General features: G+C 44.4%; 1 protein-coding gene across 1 annotated transcript; it reads left to right on the top strand.

The window, feature by feature from the left end:
• Positions 1 to 659: 659 nt before the first annotated feature.
• On the top strand, positions 660 to 7,785 carry slc19a2 (solute carrier family 19 member 2). The gene is made up of 6 exons (XM_005459213.4): positions 660 to 873; positions 2,149 to 2,715; positions 2,813 to 3,059; positions 3,249 to 3,438; positions 3,871 to 4,012; positions 4,102 to 7,785. The coding sequence occupies exons 1-6, from the start codon at positions 751 to 753 to the stop codon at positions 4,267 to 4,269; spliced, it is 1,437 nt and encodes a 478-aa protein (XP_005459270.1). The 5' UTR covers positions 660 to 750; the 3' UTR covers positions 4,270 to 7,785.
• The last annotated feature ends 6,333 nt before the right edge of the window (positions 7,786 to 14,118 follow it).

Here is a 14,118-nt window from a genome sequence, read left to right as displayed (position 1 = left end):
CCTCTGGAAAGTATAATCATACATATGTACTCAGTACTTGGTTTTGGCCCCTTACTGCCTCAGTGCGGCGTGGCATGGATGCTATCAGCCTGTGGCACTGCTGAGGTGTTGTGGAAGACCAGGATGCCTCAATAACGGTTCAGCATTTCTGCATTGTTTGGTCTCAGTCTGGAGGGTGCCAATGATGGTTTTCTGCAGAACTGTCATGTCAGCAGTCTTCCCCATGATTGTAATTCCTACTGAGCCAGACTGACAGACCATTTAAAGGTTCAGCAACTTGCAGGTGTTATGGATTAATTGGCTGAATAAAGAATGACACTTTAAGCCTACAATATTGAACCTTTTCACCATATTCTAATTTTCTGAGCTTTTGAATTTGGGGTTTTCATAAGCTGTAAGCCATAATCATCAAAATGATAACAAATAAAGGCTCAAATATTTCGCTTTGCATGTAATGAGTCTCATACCATATGTAAGTTTGGCCTTTTAAGTGGGATTACTGAAATAAATGGAAGTTTGCACGATATTCTGATTTTCCGAGTTTCACTTCCATCTTTAACGTTTGTCACACAAATGTGTGAAAAGCCTGTTTCAGGCCGGCAGGGGGCAGTAGCTGCCCATATGTTCCGTTCCACACTCCAGTCCAGAAGGTGGCGGTAATGTACCTGAAATTGTTTGCCACCGCCAGAAAAAGACAGTAGAAGATGAACAAGAAGAAGTAGGACCGGTGTAGGTCATGTTGCTTCAGACATGTCGGTGTTTTTCCCCACTGTGCTGCTCTGTGTCTACGGCTTCTTTACCAGCCTGCGGCCGTGCGAGCCCTTCCTCACCCCCTACCTGATGGGACCAGACAAGAACCTGACGGAGACTCAGGTGAGCTAGCTCGGTGCTGCTGTTAGCAGCAGCGACTTTGCGTCACATCTTAGTTGTGTCGTCACACACTGTAACGTCAGCGTGCGTTTACACTATGTTAATGTTCAAGTAAGTAGTGTAAGTAAGCTGTGGACAGGCGGTGCTGGGTTGGCCCGGGCACGCGCAGAGGACCCCCAAAACCTCCTCACATAGCAACCCGCATGGCATGGGGGTCAGGACATGTGATGTAACATGCTTTTAATCAGCCAGCTCAGCCTGCTTGTTTGTCTCTTTCCGAAGGATGGAGTCATGTAGCTGCTTCATCCCGCTGTTAGACACACTGTGACTCCATCGCCTTGAGAGGTCAAATATCAGTATCACATCCAATCACCTGGAGAGCAGAACAAAGACTACTGGCTCCTGCTAAAGTCCGAGATGGTGGAGCTGGGGTCAGCCCAGCAGGAGAGAGCCTGGGCTGGTTGCTGGCAGCAACTGGACCTTTAAATAATAACAAAGTACTTACTTTTAGCATTGTTTTGAAGGTTTTTTGGGTCCTGGGAGACTGATTCTGAAAGTTTACCGTGTCCTGGTGTCAGATTAAAGTGAAAATACTTGGTTTTATTGCATGTACATGTGGTTTATGTTTCGCAGTTTGGTTTTTGTAAGAACTGTTGCATTTGCACTATGACAGCTATTACAAAATACCTGTCGTATGGTGCTGTCGCAGGGATGTTGCATGGTGCGGCAGTGTACAGTGTCAGGCAGTAAAGACTGAAAACAGCGATCTCAGTGTTGGAGCAGTAATCTCAGAAACTCTCGCTGTAGACGGAGTAATCTCCCTGAAAAATGACCAGAATTTCTGGCTAATCCTTAAATAATTACTTGTACACTGCTGAGGCTCTCAGCAGGCCTTCAGAAAAGTAAACCTTGAATCTGCTTGGATGTGCCCACTGTTACGTTGTCCAAAGGCTGGGACGACCGTGTCGTTCTCCGGGCCTGGCTTAGCTATTTAAATAAAGCCGATTAATGAGCAGACTTTTTTGTTTCTGTAAGGTAAATTTACCTCTCTGTAATTCCTCTACTAAAACGTTAACATTAAGTTTAATGTTCACAAAACACAGCTGAGTATGGTGCTGAGCAGGATAGCTGCACAGTATTCATCCTGAGATCAGCATGTTCTGCTCTGGATCAGCAAGATCACTGACAGGTTTCAAATGCACAGCATCCTAGTCATTTATTGATACAAAGGAAATTGAAAGGAGCTCTAATCCATGTGGTGACTGTTTCCATCTGCAGGTTGTCAATGAAATCTTTCCAGTATGGACGTATTCCTATCTGTTCCTGCTGTTCCCCATCTTCCTGGCCACTGACTTCCTCTGTTATAAGCCGGTGTTGATGCTCCAGGCCAGCAGCTTAGTGGTCACCTATGTCATGCTGTGGAGGGCACAGGGCATGCTGGCCATGCAGCTTCTGGAGTTTTTCTTCGGTCTGGCCACAGCTTCAGAGGTGGCCTACTATTCCTACATCTACAGCGTGGTGGAGCCGGAGCACTACCAGAGAGTGACTGCTTACTGCCGCAGCGTGACTTTGTTCGGATCAGCGGCTGGATCTTTGACCGGTCAGGTGCTGGTATCTGTGGCCAAAGTTGACAGGGTCTACCTCGTCATCATTACGCTGGCGTCAGCCTCCGTGTCTTTTCTGGTGCCCTGCTTTCTCCCCATGCCCAAGAGGAGCTTGTTCTTCCACAGGCATGAAGGGGCAGAGGAGGCTAGGCTCCGCAGCAGCAGCAGAACCGCCACCAGGATGGAGAAGGCGGAGGATTCGGAGAGCAGGGTGCCGCTGAACAGGCCGGACATCTCCAGGGTGAGTGAAGCTGCTTTATCTGGCCACGGCTGTGATGAGAGATTCTGAGTTTGTATGATTGTGTGAAGAGGTCACGCATCTGCATTTGTCTGTGCAGGCATCCAGGTCCTCTGAAGCAGGAAGTGGTAGCAGGGGGCTCGTGGCGGTCCTGCGGATGCTGTTTGATGACTTTGTGCAGTGCTACAGGTGTCGCACCCTGCTGGCCTGGTCACTGTGGTGGGCTCTGGCCACCTGTGGCTACTTCCAGATCATCAACTATTCTCAGCCGCTGTGGGAGCACATTCGTCCATCCGAGAAAAACGTCATCTACAACGGCTATGTAGAGACCCTGTCCACGCTACTCGGTGAGGCTGCTCTGGTTGCCGCTGTTCCTCATTGAAATATATTTGAACGATGATATTAAAGTGGAGGTTGCATTTGTTACCTTCAGTATGTGGACGGTCACAGCAGACTGTGTGAGGCTGTAACGTGAGCACCCTCCCCCAGTGTGACTGTGATGTTTGACAGCAGCTCTGTGTTCCTCTCGTCCACAGGGGCTCTGGCAGCGCTGCTGGTGGGCTGCCTGCCTGTGACCTGGGCTCTGTGGGGGGAGTTGGCTCTGTGTGTGCTCTCCTTGCTCATGGCTGTGTGTGTGTTTGTCATGAACACGGAAGACATCTGGCTGTCATACAGCTTCTACGTTCTCTTTAGAACCACTTACATGCTGCTCATCACTGTGGCCACGTGAGTACCGAATCACCAGCCACATACGATATCCCGTATCGACGTGCAGTGCACGCGCGACGATGATCCAAAAGTCAAACCAGACACCAGACAGCAGCACTTCCATGGCTCATTTCAGGCACCTAGAAATGCAAACATTAGTCTTATTCCATGAATCAGTTCTGGCACAGCTTACTGGAAATTTAAAAGCAGTGTTTTTAATCCATGTGAGGGATTAACAGGACATGGGAAGATTGTGAGTTTGGTTTTGTTTTTTGAAATAAGGAGCACATTGAGCTGAAAGTGTGGGAACACTGCTGAACTGTAGAAGTGCACGTGTGAAAACACGAGGAGATTGTGTTCTCCATCTGTGTTCCTGTTACTGCTCACACGCTGTGACTGGTTATCTGTTCACGTTCACCTGTGTTACGTTCAAACATCTGTCTCCCTCAGGTATCAGGTTGCGGCCAGCCTGAACATGCAGCGGTATGCGTTGGTGTTTGGAGTAAACACTTTTGTGGCTCTGCTGCTGCAGTCTCTGCTCACACTGGTGGTGGTGGACTCCTCTGTCCTGGGCCTTAAAGTCTTCACTCAGGTGAGGAAATATAACAAATGTAGAACTCGTGTTGTGCTTATTTAGCTTCCACAATGTAGATGTGATAGTTTCTTTGTTTCCTTCCTTAGTTCCTCATCTACGGTGCCTACTTTGCTGTCATTTCTGTGATCTTCCTCTTTGCTGGGCTTTATAAACTGGCCTCCAGGCGGCACTCGGAGCAGAAGGCTCTGCCCGGCAGACGAGCGCAATCTGAGACGGACTCTCCACCGATCGGTGGTACAGACTCCAGGACATAGCACAGCGATTAGAGTCTCACACGCGGGGGTGTGGATCCACAGGCTGAGCTCAGGAATGTCCACTCACTTTCTTTATGTGCCAGAGTAGACTGTAAGTAGAAGGTAGATGTCAGACTGCCTGCACTCACCTCGCACAATGACTTTTTAGTGAAGAGCTCTGACAAGCAGACACACAGCTGATGAGGTGTGAAATATCTAAACGTGCATATCGAAATAGTGTACCTGTGAGATATGTTCTTCTTTGGTGGGTTGACCATCAAAGAAGTCAGCCATGTTAGCCAGTCTGGCTTTAATAGACCATCTTTGCTGATGTTTGTTTGTTCCTATAAATGTACAGTACGCACACAGGCTGCTCCTTAGACTTGATATAAACTTGATAAAACTGCTGAAAAATCAGTAGCAATGGTACGTTATTAGCACTTCTACCTCTGTGCTGCAGAGCAAGTATTAGATGTGTTTGTGTTTCTTCTGGTAACTGCATGCGTCACTGGCATGTCCACACAGTGCAACTAAACTATCATCAGAATCAATGAACATGTTCACCTGCATACTAAGATCTGAGGGATGTTAGGAAGCCTGTGAAAAGGTCAGAAACGGCTGAACGAGACATGTCAAAGACAAGTCCCACAAGACTAGTGTCTCCCTGTCTGTGGCTCTGAGGTCTGAGCTGGATTGGTTGGCACAAATATCTAAAAAATCAAATTTGAGAATTTTTATAATGCATCCATCTCCGTGTGTGTGTGTGTGTGTGTGTGTGTGTGTGTGTCTGTTTAGATGTCTTTGTGGGGACCATAAATTGGAAGTTTACTATACTTGTAGGAACCAACAGCCCTTATAGGGACCAAAATCCCCACAAGTTTGAGGATATTTTTCACACTCAAAATGTGGTTTTAGTGTCAGTGTTACAGTTCGGTTATGGTTAGGTATTTAGGAGTTATGACTCAGTTTGTTTTTCCTTAAAACTTAGGCGCACCGTCCTAGGGATCGGCTGCAGCATCCTGACTCCCATCGGTTCTTCTTCCTCCTTCTGTTAACATGCTCCTCTTCTTCTTCGTTGTTTCTTATGAATGACATTCTTATATATTGCTGATATTTTCCATCACCCCCATTTTTTCATATAAGACCTGCTGTGGTCTCTAATCAAAGTATGGTACAACAAACAGTCAAATCTCACCCACTTATATTCTACCTTTATTTTTCTATTTTGTCCTCGAAGGTCAGGTCTCACAACACCACTCTGGAGGGGATTCAGCCTCCAAAGTTTTATAGTTTTAATTTGACTATTCATATCAGTATACAATTTTAAGACCATGCAACTAGTAAATCACCAGAAATTACAACATACAATTAGTATTCATAACCTTATTTGTCAATCCCATGCTGCCATGCAGTTTCCGTGGAGAAAGCCTGTGTTTACTTTCTATCACTTATCCTAACCTTTAACCTTTAATTTTTTTGGGGGGGGGGGGGCATTCAACAAGTCTGTTCAGGGCTCTCTTAGTGTTTATTTTCAGTCTCACATGGAGCACTTGGGGTAATGTTTTTCTCATCCCTGCAGGAGTAGGACCAAAACAATAGGCCTTCAGTCCATTTTGCTTTTGAAGCTTCCTTTATTTTTTGTTTCACACTCTTACTTTGGTTCCATGGGATGTATGGTCAATAATCTCCCCGACATCATCCTGTAGATGTAACCTATACCTGTATTTGAATCAAAAGAAAGATTGAAAACAAACAGACAACCAATCGTAGCTCTTGGAGTATCACAGCAGGTTGTTCACCCCCTCTCCCTTTGGGTCCTGATGGATTCATAATATCACATATTATATTTTCATACTTTACAATGCCTTAGGCAACCAAACAAGAGACAACTACAAAGAACCACACTCAACCCATATATGAGGTCCTCTAAACCGAGGAGCAAAGGATGTCCAGTCCGCATCTCACACAGGTACGTTAAGGCCTAAAGGAACATAAGTATTCAATCTCTCTATCCACCCCCTCTCCATCCTTTTCCACTGACCGACCGACCAACCAGGATTCTCCTGCAATCCCATGATTACCAGTGCCCCCTCTGTATGCTCCTTAAAATGAGTGGCCACTAAAATACGTGGTCCATCCGGACAGCACACAGGTGCTGTTGCAGACGCACTTTCAAGCGGGCCCTAGTCTCCCCCACATACATCAACCTACACTTGTTACACACAGAACGTGTTATCAGGCACTGCTATGGAGCGAATCATTTGCAGAAAATAGTACGTGTCCTTTAAGTAACTAGAGTGTTTATTTGAGAGAGGCCCCAGTAAATGAGTCCATATACTGGGGAATATTGTACGTTGCGCAACTACAATCGGAGACTATCGGCCTCCCAGGTGGGACCTCAGACTGCACCGTCCACGTATCGGGGTGCTTATGAATTTTCGGCAACAAGTAGAATTGACGTGGGCGGGGATCGTTGGACTCTAACAAATAATCGTGCTGTTTCGCAGAGATGTATTTCTTGTTGTGTAATGAATGGACAATCTTCCTGTTTTCCAACTGCACCTCAGATTGGATTGAATTTGGGATGCTTTTGTAATATGTTTTTATTTCCCCAATTGCCTTTGAGCTTCCAACCTGTACTGCTGCTTATCCATAATTACGATTTTAGAGCCCTTATCCGCCAGCCTAATCACGATCTGCTTGTTACCCTTCAGTTCCCTAAGTGCATGTTCTTCCTCCACTGTAAGGCTAACTTCCCTTCCCACTGGTGGCCGAAACGAGTGAAAAACACTAATGTGTCTCTTTAATAATCCTTTGAGCAGGTCACTCAGTGCTTCCCACTCCGGCTCCCAAACCGATGGTAAGACAAGGGGCTCCCTACGAAAGTCATCGTTTTCAGACTAGTCTCATAATTTCAAGCGTCTATGATACCAGTGTAAAGGATTAGGGTATACAGCTAGGGAAAGCATTATGTCAATGGGACGTCCCCACGAGGATAGCAAACTGTGTGTGTGTTCTGACGAGCAGGCTGTGAGATGGAGAAAACTAAATGTTCAGTCCAGAGCAGCTGATTGATTAGTTCACCCTTAGTGGAGCTTGTATATGTAATCGAGCAGAGAGGAGTTCAGCAGAGACTGGAGGTAAACATTTGAATCCAGCAGATCAGATGTTTCGTTGTCAGTCTGCTTCACATTTAGACTAAACACATGTATTGAAAACTTAAAAAAATGAGCATTTTTTTAACTATGATCCATCAGCACTTGGACTGTTTTTTGAGAAGAGCATTTATTTTGTATTGTTATCAGTGTGACTGATTATACCAGACGTGTGTGCGTGTGTGTGCCTTCATACAGATGATTGACACGAGATATTTGAGTGCAGAGGAGCTGGCCGACCTGATGGCTGCCTTTTTACCCACTGAATGAAATCATCACACAGACTATAGATTTCCACCAGCCCAGGCTTTGAAACACATTCCTGCTGCTTTGGATCTGAGATTTACTGACAGGAAAGAAGAGTGTTCACCAACAGCAGAAAGCTTTGTCTGAATGTGGCCACCAAATTGTGTTGCATCAACCAAAATGAATCCTGAGCAAATCAATACGTAAGCCATAAATGCCCGGGTGACACACTGTTCTTCCAAGGCTGTCTGCAGTAGCTGTGAGTGGACTAGCAAGCAAACGGGCACACTGCCGCTTCTACAGGCAGCTGTATGCTGTAACTCAAGCTCACACATTCAATTAGTAATTCATTCCACTGCTTTGGGTGGGAGTGGGGGGAGGAAGAAGACTTATAAATGTGGATGTAAATTATAAAGGATTTATTTATTTTTTTGTTAACTATGAAATAATTTGAAACAAAGGGAAACGTATCTGCAACCGTAAGGTCGCCGGTTCGATCCCCGGGCTCTCTGTCCTGGTCGTTGTGTCCTTGGGCAAGACACTTTACCCTACCGCCTACTGGTGTTGGCCAGAGGGGTCGATGGTGCGATATGGCAGCCTCGCTTCTGTCAGTCTGCCCCAGGGCAGCTGTGGCTACAACTGTAGCTGCCTCCACTAGTGTGTGAATGTGAGAGTGAATGAATAGTGGCATTGTAAAGCGCTTTGGGTGCCTTGAAAAGCGCTATATGAAATCCAATCCATTATTATTATTATTATTATTATTATTATTATTATTATAATTATTATTACTCTGTCATGCAGACGAGTAGAGAACACGTCTACATTCAGACGACTGCAAACCGGAGCAGCCAATCAGAGTGATTTGAAACATTTGTCTGGATGAACTGTGCCTTTTTCCTGTGACGGTTTCTAACTTTCCCGTGGAGACGGTCAGTGTTACAGAAGATGGAGATCCTCCAACATCTGACATGAAGTGATCTGTGTGCACTCAACGATTCATGAATGTGTTTATTTGACTATGTCTACATGTGTTGTGTATGCGTTCACCGGCCTAAACTGAAGGTGTCCGACTCAAATGCTTCTCCCCCACAAAGACACGTGGGATTCTTAGCTGGTCTATGCAATAATAACAACAAACATCTTTTGTAAGTGTATGCCTTTTTGTTGGTGTTTTTCTGACTCATGTTCAGCCTAAAATAAACTTTAACTGTACTGTTATTTTTTTCTTTTCCAGTCTTTTTGTTCAGAATAAGGGCCTACAGCCAAACTAGTGACATGCACAACAGCAAGTCCATGGTTGGTTATGCTGTGAAACCCTCTCTGTATATCATACATGTATAAAAATGTAGTTTTTAATACGTCTACATTGTACATACACAACATTGGAACACGCCTCAGCCTGGGGCCGCTGGGATTGGGTCCCTGAAGTTTGGGATGGCTTTGTGTTGTGTTGGGATCTCATCAGCTTGTTCAGGCTTCACACAGGCTTGTCTTTCCATCACTGGAAGCTGGCCCAATCACCTGACTTAACAACAACAGCAGGATAGTTAAGTTGCCAAGTTCCTGTTTAACGAGTGAACTGTCTAGGCAGGTGTAATCCTAAAGACGGTGCTCCAGCTCAACAGGACAGACGGGTTATATGACTCGCTCAAACAGAGGAGCTCCTGTTTTAAAGTCGCTACACTGGCTACCAATCAGATCTAGGTTCCATTGTAACATTGTAGTTTTAACATTCAGAGTGTTACATAGATGCTCACTATATCGCTAAATTTAGATTTATATATACAGTGGCTTGCAAAAGTATTTGGCCCCCTTGAACTTTTCCACATTTTGTCACATTACAGCCACAAACATGAATCAATGTGATTGGGATTTTCGTTCCTCTTCTCACGTGTACACCACTTTGTATTGGTCTTTCACCTGGAATTCCAATAAAATTGATTCATGTTTGTGGCTGTAATGTGAGAAAATGTGGGAAAGTTCTTTTGCAAGCCACTGTATATGCCCTTCTCATAGCTTGAGGTCATCAAATCAAAACCTAGTGGTCTGCCATCCCTGCTGGTGGCATCAGCGTCCTCTAAAGTTTTAAACCAAAGTACAGACTTCATATTCCAGGATCATCCTCTGCCACATCTAAGGTTTTATCTGTCTAGATATCATAAGACGAATCATCTGGTTATTACCAGGTTCTAATATGAAGTAAATACAACCTCAGGTGAACAGCACGACCTATCACACTGTGATATTGTTTAGTTCACAATAACTTGTCCAAAATGCAGAAGCAGTGTGTGAAAATATAATCCACCCTCCCTCGTTATGCAACAGTGTGCAGAACCACCTTTGGCAACAGTAACTTATCAGCTCCAACTCACACAGAAATGCAGACTCACTTTTCTTTACAAAGTTGAATTTCACCAGTGGTGCACACAGTTTTTGTTAAATAATTACACAATGTGAGGATTGTGCCTTCAAGCAGCATCTTTTTTATGTATTATTGTAGGGTCTACTTTATAATATAAAGCACCTTTAGGCAACTTGTTGTGACTTGGCGCTGTATAAATAAAATTGAATCTTGACGATGTTGATCCTGATGAGATGCAGTGGGGTAGGAATATGAAGAAAAGCATGAAAGGTGCATGAAAACGTTTCATAAGAACATCAGCTGTGGCACGAGCCTCTGTGTAATGCAGCAGATGTTTGGACTTTGTAAAGAGCTTTTTGGCAGCTGAGAATGTCTGTTTTCAGCCACCTTTCCTGCATTATTTCCACACTGTCTTGCAGCACATTTAGGATCTTCTAGCTGATATCCCAGCATTACTGAACTTTTAGTGGATTTCCAGTGACACAAGCAGCAGACTCACTGAGAGCATGACACCTGTGATTTCTGGTTTCTGTTTTTGTGATTAGTGATAATCTGGGAGACTAATCTAAGACAGAGGTTTGTGCAGGAAAGAAGGAGATGGATGTCTTAAGAAGATTTGGAAGTTAGGCCCAGCATTGTTCCCACTGTTATTCTGGTTTTAAACACATAAAAACAGATTTTTGTTCTATATGAATAATTTTCAAAATAAAAGTCATGAACCAGTCTTTTACTGGCAGGAAGCACATGGCAGAGCTGAGGATTAGACTTTACTTGTGATTAAAAACATCACTGGGTGGAACTGCTGGTGTCTTTCACATAGTGTCCATTTCAGTGCTCCTGATTATTGCACAAGTGTTAAAGAAAGCTTCTGTTACTTTACTGTACAGAAACAAAGTGCTGAATTGTATTTGATTCAGGAATGCCATGCACAGCCAACAGGAAACTGATATCTGAGTTTCCTTTGGCACAAACCAATCAGCAGGTGTCGCAATTTTATAAGGAATGTTCTGTGGTCAGCCGTGGAGATGGATACAGAAAATTCAGATTGATGGGTAATCTTAATATCAATATAAATCCCATACAGTTTATTCTGGTTCATGACTGACCTCTAACAATGTAACAGTGACAGAGAGGATAAGGCCAGGGTAGCGTTTTTCAGATCCAGAGGGAAATGGCTCGAAGAAGGAGAATTTTTTTCTTTAATATTTCAAAGTCTTTCTTTGAATGGATAAGACTCCCATTAATAGTTCATCAGAGTTCTTTTCCTATTTGGCCCGGCTTTTTCAAAAACTGAATTCCTCATCTAACATTTCTTTGAGAAATTACAAGACAATATCAGGAATTCAAAGAATCGGTGACTTCAGCCTGCCTGAGGTAACTCGGGTGAAAGATGACAAATGACGAGGCAATGATGAATCAGAAGGAGAGTGTAGATGAATAAAGACATGTAATTTTACAGCTCTGTTTCTGCCTGCTGTGTTTCAGGAATTAAACGATAATGGGGAACTCCACACATAACCAGATTAAACAAGGATCAATTATATCTGGATCACTGGAGGCCAATTTATTAAACAATGATGGAAAAAGTTTTTGCTCTCATCTTTGCAAAGACAATAAAAACTGACGCTCCGGTGCGTGTGTCAAAAAAACAACAACACACTGCATCAGAAGCACTGTGTCAAGGCTTGATGGACTCACAATGAAGCAGTACACGTTGTAGATTCAAGCTCTTCTTCATATTGTTGGCCACCAGATGTCACCAGAGAGGACTGTTGACAAGCTTCAGAGAGCTTTGTTTGGCCATAACCGCTGGAAAGGTCTACACAAAATACCCAATGAGGGTCTTCAGGTCTTCTTTCATTAAGGATTTTAAATATGACTTTTGTGACTGGAAAGTGAAAGCACACACTATACTGCCAAAAGTATTCACTCACCCATCCAAATCAGTGAATTCAGGTACATACAAGGTCTTAAATAATCAGGCCCCATCTTATCTTAATGACCTTGTAGTACCATATCACCCTATTAGAGCACTTCGCTCTCACACTGCAGGCCTACTTGTTGTTCCTAGAGTATTTAAAAGTAGAATGGGAGGCAGAGCCTTCAGTTTTCAGGCCCCTCTTCTGTGGAACCAGCTTCCAGTTTGGATCCAGGAGACAGACACTATCTCTACTTTCAAGATTAGGCTTCAAACTTTCCTTTTTGCTAAAGCATATAGTTAGGGCTGGACCAGGTGACCCTGAATCCTCCCTTAGTTATGCTGCAATAGGCCTAGCCTGCCGGGGGATTCCCATGATGCATTGAGTTTTTCCTTTCCAGTCACCTTTCTCACTCACTATGTGTTAATAGACCTCTCTGCATCGAATCATATCTGTTATTAACCTCTGTCTCTCTTCCACAGCATGTCTTTATCCTTGCTACGTCCACACGTACCCGGGTATTTTTGAAAACGCAGATTTTTCTATGCGTTTGCACCTTTCGTCCACACGTAAACGGCGTTTTCAGTCACTGAAAACGGAGATTTCTAAAAACGCCTGCCAGGGTGGATATTTTCGAAAACTCCGTTTTTGCATTTACGTGTGGACAAGAAAAACGGAGAAAACGCAGCGTCAAAGGTGTGCGCCTTTTTTGACGTCACACTGTGCGCCACGTTATTGTTTCGGTGAAATGAATTTCTACAATACTGTTACTGTTAATTGTACTCTCTGCAGTGTTTAAATGCTTACATATACACACATAGTTACTGTCCCTCCACACATACGACTCGGTTCTGTTTCTATGCCCCATCTTTGTTTACTATTTCCTACCGAGGCTTCTAGACCTCTGATTGGCCAACATTTCTACACGGTTAGGAATATATCGCCACCTGTTGCTTTGGCATGTTCCTAGCAGCGTTTTCCTTCATTTCTGCGTTTACGTGTGGACGGGATTATCTTTTAAAACGAAAACGGAAAATCTCCGTTTTCAAAAATACCCGTGTACGTGTGGACGTAGCCCCTGTCTTCCTTCTCTCACCCCAACCAGTCCCAGCAGATGGCCCCGCCCCTCCCTGAGCCTGTCGGAGGTTTCTTCCTGTTAAAAGGGAGTTTTTCCTTCCCACTGTCGCCAAAGTGCTTGCTCATAGGGGGTCATATGATTGTTGGATTTTTCTCTGTATCTACTGTACAATATAAAGCGCCTTGAGGCGACTGCTGTTGTGATTTGGCGCTATATAAATAAAATTGAATTGAAAAGTGTCACTTCCATGGCCACAGGTGTGTAAACTCAAACACCTGTGCAGACTGCTTCTGCAAACATTTGCGGAAGAACGCGTTGCTCTCAGGAGCTCAGTGAATTCCAGCGTTTTACGGTGATGGGATGCCACCTTCTGCAATAAGGTGAGTTTTGACATTCCCTCGTTACTAAATACTCCACAGTGTATTTGGGAGCGATGGGGAAAGACAGCAACTCTGCCACCAAGCGGTAGGCAACGTAAAATCTCAGATGCTGAAGTACATAGTGGCCAACTTTCAGTACAGACCTCCAAACTTCATGTGGCCTTCAGATAAACTCAAGAATGGTGTCTTATCCCAGCCTTACATCACCAAGCCCAATGCAAAGCATCAGACGTAGTGGTGTAAAGCACGCCGCCACTAGACTCCAGAGCAGTGAAGACATGTTCTCTCTCTCTCTGTCTGGGAATCTGATGGATGAGTCATCTGTTGTAACTAGATCAACCTCACACACTCACTCAGGCTCTTTCAAATATCTGATTTTCTGCGCCCCAATGGCCAGCCTCAGCACTAGTGGATTGGACTGCTTCTGCCCTCGACATCCCATCTGACACTTGGAGAGCCGACAGGAAGCTGGGCCCATGTTGTTTGTTTAGACTGCACCAGGTCATCAGGCACCCTTCCTAGATTCAGTGGTGGGGCCCAGTGATAGGATTTGTTGATGGTCCCTGGATTTAAAAAAGTAAATACAAATCTGTCATAGGGGCCATCTAAATTGCTCTTTGGATCAGGTGGTGGGGGAGGAGGGTGGACAAATCTGGAACATCAAATATAGGGTGTGCTGGGAACATTTACCAGAGATTATATCTGTTGGCTGTCGTAGGAATGCTCCGGT

Source organism: Oreochromis niloticus, linkage group LG23 (assembly GCF_001858045.2).
Source record: "Oreochromis niloticus isolate F11D_XX linkage group LG23, O_niloticus_UMD_NMBU, whole genome shotgun sequence".
Classification (NCBI taxonomy): Eukaryota; Metazoa; Chordata; class Actinopteri; order Cichliformes; family Cichlidae; genus Oreochromis; species Oreochromis niloticus.
This window is presented reverse-complemented; position numbering and strand designations above follow the sequence as displayed.